Raw genomic sequence first — 19,891 nt, forward strand, 5'->3', positions numbered from 1 at the left:
TATGCTTAAAATCTCTTCCGTGTTCTGGTATTTGTGAATCTCTCAGTTCTCACCTCTTGATGTTATCCCCTTTTCTCTGCAGTGGATGTGAGGCAGTACTTTTGTCTCCCAACTGCCGCACGCCTTTGCAGGTAGCATTACTTCTGTTTCCCTTGGGCCCATGCGCTTCCAGCACTCTCATCCTCTCTGTTCACCTGGCTGGTTCTCACTCATCTTGGTTGAAGGATGCCCAGCTGACATTTTTTCAGTAAACTTCTGCTGCCTCCCTGCCCAGCATCCAGGGATTGAAAGAGATGGCCTTCCTATGTGCTTTTATGACACCCAGTGCCTACCAGATGTACCAGTCTATCTCCTCTACTAGATTTTAAGTTTCCTGACGATGAAGGAATCTTGTTTTCCTTATTAACCTATGAAACAATTGGTATTATGAGATTTAGCTAAGAGTTAGTCGTCATTATTCTGAGTGAAAACTAAGAACACCCATATGTTAAGGCATTTTTTCCAAATGTGGTTCTGTGTAGTTTGATTTTTTATATAATTAATATATTAATATACTACATATTTTTAAGAGGGCTTCTATGGTAGCTCAGATGGTAAAGAGTCTGCCTGGAGTGCGGAAAACCTAGGTTCGATCCCTGGGTCAGGAAGATACCCTGGGGAAGGAAATAGCTACCCACTCCAGTATTCTTGCCTGGAGAATTTCTTAGACAGGGAGCCTGGTGGGCTATAGTCCATGGGTTCACATAGAGTTGGACATGACAGAGCAACTAACAATCTCACTTTCACATATTTTGAAAATGATGTAGCTTTGGATTTATTGCTATAATTACTATGTATTTTTATTTTTAAAAGTAAATATAATCACAGTCACTAAAATTACCCTTTAAAAAAATTTTTTTTAGGATCCCAAAGAATATCTTCCATTTCTGAATACACTTAAGAAAATGGAAACGAATTATCAGCGGTTCACTATAGATAAATACTTGAAACGATATGAAAAGGCCATTGGCCACCTAAGCAAATGTGGTAAGTATGAGTTAGTATATTTATTTCTGTTCAAATATTCTTTGGTAGGGTATAAATTGAAGTCAAATGTTAGACAGACTGATTTCAGTTTCCACACCTGAAAATGTTAACAGCTGTGGCCACAGACCTTATTTTTGTCAGTTTTGATAAACTGAGGGTACAGTGATGTCTACGTGAACTCGGGGAGCTGTCAGTTTTGAAAAGCTGAGGGTACAGCAGATGTCTCTGAGTGAACTCAGGGAGCCCCATAGTTCAGACCCTTTTGAGTCAAGTGATCACCTTTGAAATTCACTTCTGTGTCTCAAAATCACAATTGGTTGATGGCTTCATTCTTCTCATGGTGTATGCAAACACCCTAAGGAGACTTAGCTTGTCTGAGTGGCCATACCTTCTGTGCCCCGAAAGACACAGTTCTGACTGGCAGTCATATGAAGTAGAACCAGCACGATGCCAGGTGGTCGTTTCACCCATGCCTGACTGGTGCTGAACCTCAGCCTTCAGTATTCATGATTTTTTCCTGATGGCTGAGACAGGGAAGAGAAGAGTCGCCTGAGGTGCTTGCATTCAGGTCTGTGTTCCTTGGAGAATCAGGTTCATCTGGGCTAGGCTGGGACTCAGGTGTGTGTGTATGGTTAGTAAGCTCCCTAGATGATGCTTATTAAGAAGTTTAAGAAAATACTGGGCTGGATGGTCATTTCTCAGGGGCTGTGTAAAATTCCTTTTGAGCAGAACTCTGATCCCAATTAGTGCTTCTCAAATCTCAGAATCTGCAGCGGTGCTCATTAAAGTTCACATTCCTGCATTCCATTCCTCTGGATACTCTAATTATGCAGGTCTTAAAAAGCTCCCTTGTTGATTTTATGTAAGGACCAGTGGTAGAGATGAAATCCATTATGCTTCTCCAGTCTTAAGCTTGTGTGTGTATGAATCTTATTCCTGTAGGACCGGAGTACTTCCCAGAATGCTTAAACTTAATAAAAGATAAAAACTTGTATAATGAAGCTCTGAAGCTCTACCCACCGAACTCGCAGCAGTACCAGGTGGGTAACGTGTGAAATGAGTGCTCCTGATTTTGCTTTGTGCTGCCGTTGGAAAGGGATGAGGATCTTGTGTCCCTGACACTTTCCTTGGTTTCAGAGTTAATCTTCAAACTAATTACTCTAATCTTGAACTTCTTATCTGAGAGAATGGCCCTCATCTGTTCCTCTTGGAAAGAAGTTGCCCAGGCCAGAAGCCGAGGCATTGTCGCTGGATCCCCATCGGAAATACCTTGGCGGCTTCCATCCTGCCCCCTCCAGCCCAGCCTCACCGAGCATCCTGAATAGTGCATCTTTCCCATAAAATTCTGCATGAAGTTTGGTTTATTTGTTTAAACAAACATCTGTTTAGCTTTTCTCATATACTAGATACTTCACTTATCAGATGTTACATGAAATCTCACAACAGCCTGATAGATGTTGTGCACAATTTTAAATGAGGAAGCACTTTGCCCAAGAACCTGCGATGCGGAGCCCATGCCATCATCAGCACCATTTTCACTGTGTCCACAAATTGCACACATCTTGCTGTGATCTGGCCGCTGCCTCCTCTTGAGCATCGGCTTTCTCTGCCAGCCCTCTACCTCCCTGTCCTTTAGCCCTCCTTGTCCTTCTAAAGTTGGTTCTCCTCTGCCAGAAAACCATTCCTGGATGAGGTGCCAGACACTGAGCTCCCAGCACACCTCCTCCTTGCCTTGGGGATGGCATTTATCAGTCTGCCTTGTACTGATTTTTTCCCCACCAGGCTGTGGGTTCCCTTAAGGGCAGGGACCCCATGTTATATCCCTCTGTTTCCCTGCCTAATGCTGAGCTTGGGGAACAGAGAATTTGGCCAGAGGCCGCCTCTTTGCTCTCACGTTCATGATCTGTTCCTCTCCTGTGCACTCTCTGCTTAAGTCGTACTGGCCTCCTTGTTATTCCGACCTGTGTGTTCCGTACCCATTCCTGCCTGATCGCCACGGTGCCTTCTGTGCTCTTGGTGCAGAACACTCTCCCTTAACTCTTCACATTGCTTCTCACAGCCCTCTGAAATAGCATTCCCATCACCGTGTCCGTTTACCACGGTCTACCATTATATTGTTGACCATGTCTGGTTTATAAAGTATGTTCTCTTTCACCACCATAACAGTAGCTTGATCATGGTTCTTGTTAGAGTTTTCTGTGTTTGGTTGGTTGGCTGTTTTGTTTTTTTTTTTTTACCCTTGTTATATTTTTTGCATTGCTGTCTTACTCCCACTGCCCTGAATAGTACTCAGTAATTATTTGTTGGATGAACAAACAGCATATCCTCAGTAAGGTTTTGAATTAAAAAAAGATTGAATTCATTAGTCATCCACAGAAAAATTACTTATTTTCTAAGTAGTTCCAAGGAATTTCAAGTAATTTCAAGTATAATGATCAAGACAGCCCTCTCTAGAGATTTAAAGAACAAGTTGCCACCTCTCCTCACTGACCCTGTGTCTCCTCCTGTCCCAGGACATCAGCATTGCTTACGGGGAACACCTGCTGCGGGAGCACCTCCATGAGCTGGCAGGGCTCGTGTTCGCCCGCTGCGGTGCTCACGAGAAAGCTCTCAGCGCCTTTCTGGCCTGTGGCAGCTGGCAGCAAGCGCTGTGTGCAGCGGCCCAGCTTCACTTGCCCGCAGAGCAGCTGGCTGGCCTGGGCAGGACTCTGGCAGGTAAACACGGTCGTTAAGGTTCTCCCAAACGAGAACTTCCCCTAAGGGTTTGTGTTTCTTTGGTTTCGTTTGGAATTTTTGCAAATATCTGTAAGGCAGCCCACCTTGATGCCCTCTCACAGGCACTGATAAAAATTAATTTGGAATGGCTTACTAGGTAGAGTAAAAGTTGAACTGCCACAAGAGTCCCCAGATACGATGGCACGATAGGGAAAGCAGTTTACGTCTCTCTCTCGTAGTTCTGGCAGGTCTTCCCATGGTGCAGATCTGCCGTCTCTTCGGCAGTAGTTGAAGCTGGATTTTTTCCGTATCCGTGTCCAGTCCTCGGGGAAGGGAAAAGCTGGAGTCATTAGAGAACACTTTAACCTTTTTTAATACTTACTTATTGATTAATATTTTTAGTTATTTGGATGCGGCAGGTCTTAGTCATGGCATGTGGGATCTAGTTCCCTGAACAGGACCAAACCTCGGCCCCCTGAATCAGGAGTGCAGAGTCTTAGCCACAAGAGCACCAGGGAAGTCCCAGGAACACTTAACTTTAAGTTGGCGATGACCTAGCTAACCCTCCTTCTCCACCTCATTCACTGAAACTCACACCTCATAGGTACACTTGGTACAGTGTAGCTGGGTAGCCAGGAGCCCTATAAGAATGTAAAGATGAATTTGGGGATGGAGCCATTCAAATACAGACAGTAGATTGTTGGAAAATGAAAACATAATGGCGGTTTTCAGAAATGAGGCCAAATGTATAAGCAGTCCGAAAGCAGAGCCAGTTTAACCGTTTCAGGCTGTGAAACCAGAGGCGAGGCTATTGCAGAATCTGATTTCTTAGAGTGGAGTGGCATTCCCAGAGTGCTCAGGAGAAGAGACAGGTGGGGCTCTGGCCCTCGCAATCATGCTTGAAGTGAGTGGCTGGTATATTTTCCCCCTAATTTTCAAGAGTCTTGTAAATATTGTTACGATTTCCCCCAAAACAGTCCTGAAAAAAATTTCAAATTATAGCGTGTTAAACGTATGAACATATTCTATTTAGTTATTTCACTTTTTTTTTTCCCCTGGGGATTAAAAAATTGTGTGAGATTATGACTTTTCTTTTTCTGGCATTTTCTGGTTATCAGATGGGCTTCCCTGGTAGCTCAGCATATTGGTTCTGTAGACTCTTCTGTAAGCCCTTTCGATTTCCAAGCTGAAGTCTTTTTACAAGTACTGAGAAGTCCTTATTTGAGTCCTGTTAAAACTGTTCATTCTGGCTCCATTGATACTTGTGCTCTAGAAACTTGTTATTTGTAGCTTATACTTTCCAGCTCTGTTCTTGGGGTCTGTTATCTTACATTTTTTGTGACTCTTAGCTTCCTGTTTTTCATGCCTTATAGTGCAATATACCTAGTTTTTCCAGATGGTTAGCAGAAAAAGGTGGAGAAGAGAGTGGCCAAAGATTTTTGGGAACTGTTATAAGGTGGAGTCACTTCATTCATACATTTAACTTAGGCAGTTCACACAAGTCACCAAAAGAGAGAAAAGATAGCTGTTTAGTAGAGGTGACTCTTCCTGGTTTTGTAAATGATAATATGCCCTGGAATTAGCATGAAATAGAAGACATGAATCTGCCAGCCCCTTAGTTAACTTTGGTTTCTATGTGCCTCTCATAGAGGCACACACCCTCTCAACTGGACCAAGAGTGATTCTCAAATCTAAAGATACTGCCACATTCCTGACAAATGCCAACCACCCCCATCTAGTGCTCAACCAAAGAAACAGCAGCATCTTCCTATTGGAGGAAGAAATGGATTCGTGAGAGTGCTAGGTCAGTTTCCATATGAACGCTTGTAAACATTTTTTCCTGAATGATTTTGACTATATGTGATTTTCACATCCCATGCTAAATTTAGATTTTAACTGCCACTTTAGGATAGGACTCTGGTATTCCTGCCTATATCTCTCATAGAAATTCACAAAGTATTAATACTTTGCTTGATGGAAAAAAGACATAATGCCGTAGGTGGCTCAGTGGTATAGAATCTGCCTGCCAATGCAGGAGATGCAGGTTAGATCCCTGAGTCAGGAAGATCCCTGGAGGAGGAAATGGCAACCCACTCTGGTATTTTTGCCTGGAAAATCCCGTGGATCGAGGAGCCTGGTGGTCTACAGTCCATGGAGTTGCACAGTCGGACATGACTGAGCGCACGCATCAAAGACATACTGATGAAGCATGTTAGCAAAAGAACGTTAACTCTGTCTTACCCAGTGCTTCACAAACATGCTTGGCCTGAGAATGGTTTCTTGGTCCTGCCTTTCATTGTTCTTTGAACAATCCTGGGGAACACTTTTGAATAATGCTATTTTAAAGCAGCTCATTTTGAGTGTATACTCTAGAGCTCAATCTCCAATATGTCGGAGACCATTTTGATTTAAATAGTACCACTGAAAACCATTTCCCCTTGTGTTTTGGTAATGCTGATCTTTGCCAACTAGGAAAGTCAAATGCTTATTATTGTCTTTGCAGGAAAGCTAGTTGAGCAGAGGAAACACAGTGATGCGGCCACAGTTTTGGAACAGTACGCTCAGGTAAACTCAGTTCTTCCCTTGCACTCACACCCCCACAACACACACACACCAAGTAATTATTTCCCATTTGTACCTTAGCAATCATGAAAATGAAAGGAACTGTGGGTGTTTAGGAAATCCAGAGATAGTATTTCCCTTGAAGGTCTTCCATCTTGCCTACTTGACTTGGAAATCTAAATTCAGTCTATCTCTAAATAATTGTAATTTCTGTGAGGCAGAATACCAAAGAACTCTAATATGCACTAGTGGCTTGACCTTGGTGGAAAGTAGAAAGTAAATCATAAGGCAATTATATTTTTTACATTAACATACCAAAGTAGGAACAATGAGAAAAGACCATTCTAAACCAAAGTGATTGAACCTGAGACCACCTTTTTTGGCTTTCAGTCCCATTGTCTCTCTTGGAAATGTCTTTTTTACCTCAGGCAGCATTTGGGTTCCAGTTTTCCAGCAGATATAAAGTATCCATACCAGCTTTTGATAGAATTGTAGCTTTATTATGAAAACAGTAAATCCATGCATTGTCATGGGCCACAGACTCAAAGGACACAGGCCTACAAATGTTAGCAGGGATCCTTCCTTGTAGAGTTTTGGCCTTTGATCAGAAAGTGTTGTTAAAGTTGTTATGCAGGCACAGTTGCATAACTAGATTATGCTTTTATAATACTTCATTGTCTTTTGTGTAATAAGGATGAGTGAAAGAAGATAACTAAAATTTGATATCACTAGATCCTAGAAAGAGAAGATGGTGATTCAACTGAAAACATATCCCATTTAAGATGGTTAATTAAATGGATAGGATGCTCACTTGTGATTTCTAACATTTCTGTTTGATTCTTAGGATTTTTCTGTCTCTGGTCTCATTACCCATCTGTCCTTGCATGTTGTCTCTTTTTTCCATTTGAGGTGTTATCATATTTATCATACTCATGTTTTAATTGCCAGCCTCATAATCTCAAGATACCTGCCATATCAGTGTCCGGTTCTGATGCTTGCTCTGACTCTTCAAACTGCATTTTTATCCCTTTTTAAAAATGCCTTGTAATTTTTTGTCAAAAGCCTAATGTGATACCTGGGTAAAAGGAAATTTGATCAGAAGGCTTTTAGTGACATGATGAGGCTGGGGTTTGGGTAGCAGGAGGCATGTTCTCTAGTCCTGTGATTAGGCCTCAGCCTGAGTATGTGCTTCAGCTGTGAACTTCACCAGGGCTTGTCAGTTATTTTTCACCCCTCAGTAGGACAGGAAAGTTAGAGTGGGCCAGAGTTGGGTATTTCCCTGCCCCTACATTGGAGGTCCTGGTGAAACCCTCTTTGATTAGGCTCTGGCAAAATATTTTCTCTTGAAAGCAGGTCTTATTAAAATGAGCATGCTTTGGGTATATTTTCACGTCTCCTTTTTCCTTCCCCCTGCTAGAAATATGCGGATATTTCCTCATATTCACTATGAGAAGTTCTCTTAAGGCTCCTGGAGGTAAAAACTCATAAAAATGTAGCATCTCCCTAAGTATGGACCCCTATGGAGTTTTAAACTCTTGGTCTTGTCTACAGTGAGTGCTACTAGCTAGAGAAGTTCAGTCTTTCACCCTGTGTGTGATGTTTGCTAGTTTTTGGCAAAGGAGTTGTTTGTTCAGTAGATGCGAGAAACTGGTAAGGCTCTTATTGGATTTGGCAAACTACAACCTGGGGGCCAAAGCTAGCCGACCACGCGTTTTGTTAATAAAGTTGTATTGGAACATAGCCCCACCAATTGTTTATACATTGTGTGGCTGCTGTTGCACTTAAAACCACAAGAGTTTGAGGACTTGTAACAGTCTGTCCCAGAAAGCCTAAAATATTAACTGTCTTGCCTTTTATGAAAAAAAATTGCCAATCCTTGCCCTCTTGGGTTGAGAAAATTCTCCTCTGTTTCTGGTTCTGAGAGTTTTTATCATGAATGAGTATTAAATTTTGCCAAATGACTCAAGATATTTTTTTTGTTTAGACCAGTGATAGGGTGAATTGCATTGACTTTTTAAAAAAATTCTTTTATATTGAAGTATAGTTGATTTATATGTTGTGGTAATATACAGGAAAGTGATTTGGTTTTATATATATACATTTATACATTTATATATACACATTTTTTATATTCTTTTCCATTATGGTTTATCATTGCATACTGAACATGTCAACAGTTCTCTGCGCTATATAGTAGGACCTTGTTGTTTATCCGCTCCATATGTAATAGCTTACCTCTGCTAACCCACCCTCCCACTCCATCCCTCGCCTAACCTCCCTTGGCAGCTGCGCACCTGTTCTATAAGTGTGAGTGTGTTTCTGCTTCATAGATAGGTTCGTTTGTGTCATATTTAGACTCCATATAAGCGATATCATGTGGAATTTGTCTTTCTCTTTCTGACTTTATATAGTATGGTAATCTCTAGTTGCATGCATGCTGCTGCACATGGCACTGTTTCATTCTTTCTTACGGCTGATTAGTAGTCCGTTGTACATATGGACCACATCTTCATCCATGCGTCTGTTGATGGACATCTAGGTTGTTTCCGTATCTTGGCTATTGTGGATAGTGCTGCTGTGAACAATATGATAGACGTACACATACACAAGAGAGTTCCAGAAAAACATCTATTTCTGCTTTATTGACTATGCCAGAGCCTTTGACTGTGTGGATCACAAGAATCTGTGGAAAATTCTGAAAGAGATGGGAATACCAGACCACCTGACCTGCCTCTTGAGAAAACCATATGCAGGTCAGGAAGCAACAGGTAGAACTGGACATGGAACAACAGACTGGTTCCGAATAGGAAAAGGAGTACGTCAAGGCTGTATATTGCACCCTGCTTATTTAACTGCTATGCAGAGTACATCATGAGAAACGCTGAGCTGGGAGAAGCACAAGCTGGAATCAAGATTGCTGGGAGAAATATCAATCACCTCAGATATGCAGATGACACCACCCTTATGGCAGAAAATGAAGAGGAACTAAAAAGCATCTTGATGAAAGTGAAAGAGGAGAGTGAAAAGGTTGACTTAAAGCTCAACATTCAGAAAATGAAGATCATGGCATCTGGTCCCATCACTTCATGGGAAATAGATGGGGAAACTGGCTGACTATTTTTCTGGGCTCCAAAATCACTGCAGATGGTGATTGTAGCCATGAAATTAAAAGACACTTACTCCTTGGAAGGAAAGTTATGACCAACCTAGATAGCATATTAAAAAATGGAGACATTACTTTGCCAACAAAGGTCCGTCTAGTCAAGGCTGTGGTTTTTCCAGTAGTCATGTATGGATGTGAGAGTTGGACTGAAGAAAGCTGAGCACCGAAGAATTGATGCTTTTGAACTGTGGTGTTGGAGAAGACTCTTGAGAGTCCCTTGGACTGCAAGGAGATACAACCAGTCCATCCTAAAGGAGATCAGCCCTGGGTGTTCATTGGAAGGACTGATGTTGAAGCTGAAACTCCAATACTTTGGCCACCTGATGTGAAGAGCTGACTCATTGGAAAAGACCCTAATGCTGGGAAGAATTGAGGGCAGGAGGAGAAGGGGATGACAGAGTATGAGATGGTTAGATGGCATCAGCAACTCAGTGGACCTGAGTTTGGGTGAACTCTGGGAGTTGGTGATGGACAGGGAGGCCTGGCGTGCTGCGGTTTATGGGGTTGCAGAGTTGGACATGACTGAGCGACTGAACTGAACACATACGCACATATGGGGGAATATTATTCAGTCAAAAAATAATGAAAAATTGGTGCATGCTACAGCTTAGATAAAACTTGAAAAGATTATGCTGAGTGAAATAAATTAGATATAAAAGGTCAAATATTGTATAATTCTACTTATATGAGGTACCTAGAATAGTCAGATTCGTAGAGACACAGTAGAACGATGGTTGCTGAAGGTGGAGAGTGGGGGGAGAGGGGATTTATTGTTTCATGGATATAGAATTTCCTTTTTGCAAGATAAAAGTTTTGGAAATTGATAGTAGTGGTGGTTTCACAACAGTGTGAATTTGCTTGATGCGCCTGAGTTATACATTAAATGGCTAAAAGGGTGCATTTTATATTGAAGTTTGCTATAGTCAAAAAAATAAGGGGAGAGAAAAGGAACAAAGAACTGATGAATCTTTAAAACATATACTTAAGAAGTCAGGCACAAAAAGTCACCTATTGTATGACTCCTTTTATATAATATATCCAGACTGTGCAAATCCAGAGAGACAGAAAGCAGATTAGAAGTTACCAGGGGGTGAGAGGAGTGGGAAGTATGGAGGGATTGGTTAATGGATACGAAGTGTATTTATGTGATGAGAAAAAAATTTTGAAAGTAGGGAGAGCTTGTGATTATACAACATTGTGATATAGTAAACAGCATCGTATACACTTTAAAATTATTCATTGTATGTTATTAATATATGAATTTTATGTCAATAACACACACACATTTCCAGTCAAGCAAAACACATATACTGTGTTTCTTTGGAACATATGGTATAGGCCTGAAGTGATCCTTTGGGGTCTGGGAAGAAAATGTTTATTTAACCTTCTTAGTTAAAAGTAACTTATTTAAAGTAGTATATATGTATATAGATTGTTTAAAATACTAAAAGCAGATAGAAAATAAAACACCTCATTCCTACCACTCATGCGTGCATGCATGCTAAGTCACTTCAGTCATGTCCGACTCTGTGCGACTATTTCTTTCCAGTTTCCTCTCTCCTCTCTACCTTCCCTACTCACCCCCCTACACACACACATGCACGCACACACACACACTCTACACACAGATGTACTTTTTAACCAAAATGAAATTATACTGTTTTTAAATTTGGTTTGGCTATAATCTTCCTCTCTGTTGACACATTTTAATTTATCCAATAATGAAAAGTTAAGTTCCCTCAATATTCCAAAGTTGTTTATAGTAGATTGATCCAAATTAGATTCCTTCCTAAGTCCATGTATTGTATTATTTTATGTTCTTTAAATCCCTTTTTATCTAGTTTATACACACCTTTTTTATGATAGAGATTACTTGAAGAAATCCAGCCAGTTGTCTCTCTTATTTCATCTTCTAAAAACGTGTTTTGTTTTATGTGCTTTTTAAGAACATAACATAATTATATATTAGGGTACATAATCAAAAGTTTTTAGTGGTAAGGATGTAAGCATCACAAATGGCTTAAAGACTGTAGGCTATACAGATGTTTATTAAACTTATTTCAGTTTTTTATAGGTTTGAAGTTGTTTGAAATACAAAGAGAAAAAAATAGGCATTAAAAGAAGAAAAGGTTTGGAAGGTTACAGTTCTAGTCGACCCTTTTTTCACAGTGTGGTCTTATTAATTCAGGAGCCCACCTAAATCTGAATCAGACTTGGAGGTGCAGCTGGGGAAATGGGCGTTTCTAACAGTCTCTCTCGTGGTTTCGGTGCTCAGGGATGTGGAGAGATGATGCTCACCTTGTGTTTTGTGGTCATTTCCAGAACTGACACTCCTTATTTGTCTTTTGCATCAGCATCTATCAAGCATCCGCTCTAGGCCAGACCCTAGGCTGAGAACTGGGATTGTGAGCAATAGAGGCAGCTCTTTGGGCAGTTTTGCAGTTTGATACGGTGGCATCTGACATGCTTGCCCCATTAGCCTGTTATCTTCCTTGATGTTCCCTTGTCAGGACCATGAAGAAGCTGTGCTCGTGCTGCTAGAAGGAGCTGCCTGGGAAGAAGCTCTGAGACTGGTAAGAGGACGCCAGAACTCCTCCCTGCCTGAAGTGCTCGGTAGAATGAGGGCCTGCACGGGGGAGACAGTCAGCCGGAGTCCCTGGTCTTCTGAGGCTTCCGAAGTTTGGCAGTAGTTCAGGTTCTGGTCTAAGGATAAGCAGTGCTTTTTAAATCATTTAGTTAATTTATTCTTGAGGTGTGGAATTAGTCCTCTAAATGAGAAACGTTACTGTTTCTTACTGAAACGATTTGGGTTTTCTTTGGCCACCTTGTAGGCCTGTTCCTCCGGAAAATATCCTGGTCACCTCTGAAAGCGATCCACTCCCTAGTGTCTTAACTTTCCAGTGACTTGACGTTTTCCTGCCTAAAATTATCTTATTTTTCCTTTTAGGTACACAAATATAACAGACCAGATATTATAGAAACCAACATAAAGCCTTCCATTTTAGAAGGTGAGGGTTGTATTTTAGAAAGCATTCCTGATTTGGAAGTATCAGGATCGGGGGAGAGGGAGACGGGAGAGTACTGTCTTTGCTGTCACATCCTTTAATCACGTCAGTGATGAAAGAACGCACTTTATTGAATCAACCAGAGTTCTCCACTGGGTGGGATAATTGAATTCTGACCATGGTTTTTAAATGTGCTATGTTAAATGGGCTTCCAGTGATAAAGAATTTGCTTGCCATTACAGAAGACATGGGTTTGATCCCTGGGTCGGGAAGATCCCCCTAGAGAAGAAAACTGACAGCCTGTTCTAGTATTCTTGCCTGGGAAATCCCATGGATGGAGGAGCCTGGGAGGCTACAGTCCATGGAGTCATGAAGAGTTGGACAGACTTAGTGTCTAAACAGTAGCGACAATGATGTTAAATAGTCACACATGAAATATTTGAATGTTTAAAAACCTGTGGGTAAGATACAGTTAAAAATTTTTGCATTGAGGAATGGTTGGTAAACTTGCATATGAACTATTTGATAATATCATATCAAATGGTTAATTTTCTGTATTTAATAATTATGTTGTGATTATATATATAATATCCTGATTCTTAAGAGAGAGATGCTAAAGTATTTAGGAGGGAAGGATTGTATCTGTAACTTCCTCTCAAAGGGTTCCACAAAAATAATTATGTGTGTGTGAGAGAGAGTAGAGAGAGAAACAGAGGAAGCCAAAAATGTAGAATGATATTAATAATTGATAAATCTAAGTGAAGTGTGTGTGTGTGTGTGTGTGTGTGTGTATTCATTGAACTGTTGCAACTTTTATGTAGGTTTGAACTTTCAAAATAAAAAAAATTTTTACAATAAAAAGAAGGGCTTTTCCTGTGGCCTTGTGGTTAAGACAGCTTCCAATTCTGGGGGCACAGGTTCAATCCCTTGTCAGGGAACTAAGATCCTGTATGCTGCATGGCATGTCCAAAAAAATAAAAAGGACCTTTGCAGAAGATTAATCAAAGATGAGTGTTAATCAGTTCTAGAATACTCTAGTGTACATTGTAATTCCTTAAATGCAAAATGTAAGAGTAGGATGTCAGTTTGACATATAGAAATCTTTGGGAGTAGAGGTTGATTTTAAGCCCTGCACAGTCTACCCTGTAAGTAATGTCTAGCGTTTCTGACATTGACATGCATTCATTCTTACCATGTCTGCTCTCTACTACCCTGTCCAACTCAAAACTGGGAGAGTTCTCTGTGTATCATTCTCTTTATGTACTCCTACCTGGGTCCTGGAAGCATCCTCCTGGGCCCTGTAACAATCCTTCTAGCTCACTCTTCTTGAATTTTTCTCCACTAATGAGAACCTAGAAAAATGCTGATGATTCATCAGCAAAGACCGAATACTTACAGGTTTAGGAAGCATTTCATGACTTTCTTCCTGTTTTTGTTAATAGCTTCCTGTACACTCCTTTTATTTGCCAGTCCTCTCTTAGGTTAGATATTAAAGACTCTTATTTAGGTGATTTTACAAGTTTAGTGGTAGAGTGTTTTCTAGGATGATGTTAATGAACTTTAAGATCTTGAATCTCAATCTCTAGTTCATTCTCCGAAAGCATTGTTGGTTAATTCTCCATTAAATTTAAAGAAAAAAATCTTACTTGAAAAACTTGATAACTTGTTTTCTTTTCATTGAGCTCCAACTCCCTTGCCAACCTCTCACTCCAGTTTTTTCTCTTTGCTTAAACATGTTTAAATTACTTTCCATCTGCACCCTCAGCCCAGAAAAATTATATGGCATTTCTGGACTCTCAGACAGCCACATTCAGTCGCCATAAAAAACGTCTGCTGGTGGTACGAGAGCTGAAGGAGCAGGCCCAGCAGGTGAACCTGGGTGAGTGCCTGCCTGGAGACAGTGGAGCTTGGGGGTGGTGTTGGGGGCAACATCACACACTGTCTTATTAGCCGCTTACTGTGCCTCCTGCAGTGTGGTTACTGTGCCAAGTGGAAGTCTGAGGCCTCTGTGAAGGGCATGTGTATGTCTTTGTCATGGGTACTGGGGAGAGTTTGAGGGCAGAATCAAGCACGAATGGGAAGAGGTCTGCCAGACATTCCCCACTCACCCAGCCAGAGGAACTGACTGCAGTATTTACAGAATGAATCTCCTCCTCTCCAAAAGTTCCTTTGCTTTAAGAAAAGAATAAAGACGTTTGGTAAAGTGCTAGCTTACAGTGGTAAAATTGTATTTAATATCTGTTGGTGACTAGTAGTTATTGCTACATTGGTTTTAGTCTGTTGAGCACAAGGAGAGCACCTCCTTTTTTTATTGAAGAGTAGTTGGTGTACAGTGTTGTGCCAGTCCAGTGGCTCAGCTATACACATTTGTGCTGTATTTTAGATCAGCTTTGTACTAGTCTTCCTACCTCATTAGAGGTGACCTGGATAACTATGGTTCATTTACCCTGCTGAAGGTGAACCTTATCTGCAGGGAGTTTTCAACTCTGTGTCTGGTTCTTCTTTTCTAGATGATGAAGCACCCCATGGTCAAGAGTCAGATCTCTTCTCTGAAACCAGCAGTGTCATGAGTGGCAGATACTCTCATAGTAACTCTAGGATATCAGCGTATGTATCATGTGTATTCAGCACACTCACCATTCCCTGGGTGTGTGGAGAAAGGAGAAGTGAAGAGGTCAGCTTTCCACCAGGACCATGCAGCAGGAGGCGGGGGACTGGGGAAGTTGGGGAAGGACCTTCCCAGCATGTCTAAGAGCTCAGACTTGACTGCAGATGTTTTCTGCTGCAGCTTCGTGGCCTATGTGTTTGCCCGTTGCTCATATGGCACTTACACTGGGTACTCAGTTTATATTTAACATCTGATTTCATTCACTCAACAAATACATTAAGTGACTATATGTAATATGTAGGCACTGAAAAACTAGGAAGAGTATAAAGAAAAGCGAGTTCACACTTCTTCAAAGTTCAGTTGGTCAGAAGTATTTACTGAACTCGCTGTAGTAGATATTACAGAAACCTTTTAAGGAGATGTGAACTAATAAGAATTTGTAGACTTACTTGAGAAACAGAAAACAGTGCATGATGGTATATTTAAACCAAATGGTGTTTTAGGAATTTAGAGTGGACGTCTGTGAGATTGGGTGGGATAAACAGAAACTGCAGGAAAGCCACCCAGACTGGGCTTTTGGGAGTTGGGCTGAGGGTCCCAGATGAAACAAATGGCATAATAAAAGATCTCTGAGGCAGGAAAGAATGTGGGGTTCATTTATATATTTTATGATATTAAAATTCCAATCTGATATGTCTGTCTTCTTACTTAAATTTAATTTTGTTGCCTTTAAATTTATTTAGTCTTTACTACAAAATTGAAGCTGATTGTTCTTCTCATTGTTCCAGCTCTGATTATCAGATGTAATTTCATTTTCTTCTGTATCTTAATCAAAACTTCAAGGCCAGGCATCACTTTTTAGGGCCTTCCTCATTATTTCCTGCCTTTTCGCTACCAGTTGAATTTTATGTATCATTTTAACACCTTCACCATTTTCCCAAAAATACAAGCACCATCTGTATATACCGTGGTTTCCCAAAAAGTTGGTGACCACACTTATTGCTATGTTCGTTTTCATCTGCTGAGCACAAGGAGAGCTCTCCTCTTTTTCTTTATTGAAGCATAATTGATTTGCAATGTTGTGATAATCTCAGCTGTACAGCAAAGTGATTCAGTTATACACATATATGCATTCTCTGTTTATAGTTTCTTCCATTGTGGTTTATCACAGGATACCGAATATAATCCCCTGTGCTCTACAGTAGGATCTTGTTTATCCATTCCAGTGTAATACTTTGCATCTACCAACCCCAAACTCGCAGTCTATCCATCTCCCTCTCCCTCTCCTCACCTACAAGTCTGTTCTCTGTGTCTATGAGTCTGTTTCATAGACAGGTTCATCTGTGCTGTGTTTTAGATTCTGTGTATAAATGATACCGTGTTTCTTTCTCTTTCTGACTGACTTCACTTAATCTGGTCATCTTAGTTGCACCCATGGTGCTGCACATGGCGTTGTTTGATGCTTTTTATGGCTGAGTAGTAGTCTGTTGTGTATGTACACCACATCATCTTTATCAAGTCATCTGTCAGCGGATATTCAGGTTGTTTATGTCTTGGGGCTGTTGTGAATAATGCTGCTGTGGACATAGGGGTGCATATATCTTTTTGGATCAGAGTTTTCTCCAGGTATATGCCCAGGAGTGGGGTTGCTGGGTCATACTGTAGTTCTGTTTTTAGTTTTCTGAGGAACTGCCATACTGTTTTCCATAGTGGCTGTACAAATTTGCATTCCCACGAACAGTATAGGAGGGTTCCCTTTTTTGCACACCCTCTTCAGCATTTATTTACAGACTTATTAATGGTGACCATTTTGACTGGTGTCTAGTGGTACCTCACTGTAGTTTTGATTTGCATTTCTGTAATAATTAGTGATGTTGAGCATCTTTTTCACATGCCTGGTGGCCATCTATATGTTTTTTTTTTGCAGAAATGTGGGTTAAGATCTTTAGCCTGTTTTTTGACGGGGTTGTTTGTTTTGTGTTGTTGAGTTGTGTGAGTTGTTGGTGTATTTTGGAAATGAAGCCCTTGCCTACTGCATGATCTGCAAATCTTTTTCTCCCATTCTGTAGATCGTTTTTACTTTATTTTTTCATGGCTTCCTTTGCTGTGCAAAAGCTTGTAAGTTTGTTTACTTTTGTTTTCATCTCTGTTGCCTTGGGAGACTGGCCTAAGAAAGCGCTGGTACAGTTTTTGCCATAGAATGTTTTGCCTATGCTCTCTTCTGGGAGTTGCATGGTGTCATGTCTTAATTATGTTTAAGTCTTCAAGCCATTTTGAGGTTATTTCTGTGTACAGTGAGAGGGTATGTTTTAACTGCCTCTGTTTACATGTGGCCGTCCAGCTTTTCCAACACCAGTTGCTGAAGAGACTTCTTCCCGTCTGATATTCCTGACTCTCTTACAGAAGACTAACTCCTAGTAGGTGGGCAGGTGTATTTCTAGGCTCTCTCTTGTGCTCCATTGATCCATGTGTCTGTTTTTGTGCCAGTGCCGTGCTGTTTTGATTCCTATAGCTCTGGAGTGTGTCTGAAGTCTGGGAAGGCTATGCCTCCTGCTTTGTTCTTTTTCTTCAGAATTGCTTCAGCGGTTCTGGGTCGCCTATGGTTCCATAGAATTTAGGGATTATTTGTTCCAGTTCTGTGAAAACAGTCGTGGGTCATTTGATAGGGATTATATTACATCAGTAGATTGCCATTTTAACAATGTTGATTCTTGTAGTCCAAGAACATGGGATTTCTTTCCATATCTTTGAATCATCTTCAGTTTCCTTTCGTAATGTTTTATAGTTCTCAGTGTATGAGTCTTTAATCTCCTTAATCAGGTTTATTCGTAAGTATTTTGTTTTGGGGACTGCAATTTTGAAAAGTATTGTTTTTTTACATTCCCATTCCGATATTTCATTGCTGTTATAAAGAAATGCAGCCAGTTTCTGATGTCATTCTTTTATCTTGCTACTTTGCTGAATTCATTTATCAGATCTAGAAGTTTTTATGTGGAGTCCTTAGGGTTTTCCAAATACAACATCATGTCATCCCTCTCTAATGACAATTCCTAATGACCTTTTGTTTCTTTTTCTTTTCTGATTGCTGTGGCTAGGGCTTCCAGTACCACATTGAAGAGAAGTGCTGGGAATGGGCATCCTTGTCTTGTTTCAGGTTTTAGTGGGAAGGGCTTAAGGAGAGCCCCTTTTAAAACACCTCTAATACCTAACAGGCGATCATCTAAGAATCGGCGCAAAGCGGAGCGGAAGAAGCACAGCCTCAAGGAGGGGAGTCCGCTGGAGGATGTGGCCCTTTTGGAGGCATTGAGTGAAGTGCTGCAGGGGGCTGAGAAATTGAAAGGTATATTTTCAATACTGATGATTCTTGCCCACATAAAAACCGTAGTAAATACATCGCTTCAGGGCACTTTCGTAAAACAAAACTTCTCAGCCCAGAGGCCTTTCTCATTGGCATTCACCTACCCAGGATGTGAAGGATGATCATTGAAGTCAGAAAGTTTACCCAAGGCCACACAGGGCCTAAACTGTTAAGCAGGTTTGCTCTGGGATGAAAATAAAGGTTAAAATCCAGTCCATCCCCTTTACTTGCTACATCGTGGACTTGGGAATAAGTCTTACTGGTCTGGAGAAAGACATCTATCTTTCTATTTGGCCTTTTGGGAATTTCCCTGGGGGCTTCCCAGGGAAGTAATAATAAAGTAATAATAATGGTGCTAATAGTAAAGGACCTGCCTGCCAGTGCAGGAGACATAAGGGATGCAGGTTCGATCACTGAGTTGAGAGGATCCCCTGGAGGAGGGCATGGCAACCCACTCCGGTATTTTTGCCTGGAGGATCCCCATGGACAGAGGAGCCTGGTGGGCTACAGTCCATACAGTCACAAAGAGTCAGACACGACTGAAGTGACTTAGCACACATACATGCATCTCTGAAATCAGGATAAGGATTGAGGAGACACTAATCCCCTGCTTGGGCTGCAGTGGGTTTGTTTTCTTTTTGTAGTAGATATGTTAAATTATTCTAGCTTTGGAGGAGAAAGGAGAAAATATGGAAGATATTGTGTGATATTAGATATTTTTTGCTTGGGAAAGAATCTCTGTTAGGATTCTAGCAATGGAGCTGGTAATACAACTTAACCACTCTCTCAAATTTCTTCTCTCTAGATGAAATAGGCCATATTTTAAAGATGCTGTTTCTCTTTGAGTTTGATGAGCAAGGAAGGGAGCTACAGAAGGCCTTTGAAGATACTCTGCTGTTAATGGAAAGGTCACTTCCAGAAATTTGGACTCTCACCCCCCAGCAGAGTTCAGCTACACCTGTAAGTTTTCCTCAGAAACACAATGTGCTTTTCATGTTCAAATCACTTCCACAGATTATTACTCTCATAGTGTCTTAACAGTCAAAGCAAGAGATTTTCCTTTTCTCAAAACATACCATACCAGAGTTCAGTTATCTTAGCAAGCTGTTGGTGAGAAGACTTTGTGGTAGAACTTGTAGTACACCTCGGCCTATGTTAAGTTCGCTTTGAGTTCTCTTTTCCACATGAAACCACTGTCACAGAGAAGATGGGAGTCAGATGGTTGCCCCTGGCCTGCCCTGAAGTTGTTAAGGTCGACCAGAACTGGCCCCTCACCTCTCTGTTCACACTTATAGATGGGATCTGAATTCTTTAAAGGAAGCCCAGATAATTGCCGTAAATTTGACTTGTCACTTCTGTGTTGTTACGACATGATTGCTAATTATGTTAAAGCTGTTTGTGTCCCATCAAGAATTCTGGAGTTTTGTCATCTGTTTATTGTTTATATCTGCACA

The 19,891-nt window shown here is 40.9% G+C and overlaps 1 protein-coding gene across 2 annotated transcripts in view; it reads left to right on the forward strand.

The window, feature by feature from the left end:
* Positions 1-19,891, forward strand: part of ELP1 (elongator acetyltransferase complex subunit 1) — a 56,520-nt gene that overhangs the window by 31,125 nt on the left and 5,504 nt on the right. For both annotated transcript variants that reach the window (XR_011254215.1, XM_069575508.1), the window contains exons 26-35: positions 903-1,026; positions 1,969-2,066; positions 3,540-3,741; positions 6,245-6,306; positions 11,977-12,039; positions 12,414-12,474; positions 14,237-14,350; positions 14,982-15,078; positions 18,292-18,419; positions 19,243-19,397. Coding sequence is in view for 1 of the 2 variants with exons in the window: in XM_069575508.1 (XP_069431609.1) it covers positions 903-1,026; positions 1,969-2,066; positions 3,540-3,741; positions 6,245-6,306; positions 11,977-12,039; positions 12,414-12,474; positions 14,237-14,350; positions 14,982-15,078; positions 18,292-18,419; positions 19,243-19,397 (1,104 nt within the window). In the remaining variant the exon portion in view is untranslated. The remainder of the gene's footprint in view (positions 1-902; positions 1,027-1,968; positions 2,067-3,539; positions 3,742-6,244; positions 6,307-11,976; positions 12,040-12,413; positions 12,475-14,236; positions 14,351-14,981; positions 15,079-18,291; positions 18,420-19,242; positions 19,398-19,891) is intronic.

Source organism: Ovis canadensis, chromosome 2 (assembly GCF_042477335.2).
Source record: "Ovis canadensis isolate MfBH-ARS-UI-01 breed Bighorn chromosome 2, ARS-UI_OviCan_v2, whole genome shotgun sequence".
Taxonomy (NCBI): Eukaryota; Metazoa; Chordata; class Mammalia; order Artiodactyla; family Bovidae; genus Ovis; species Ovis canadensis.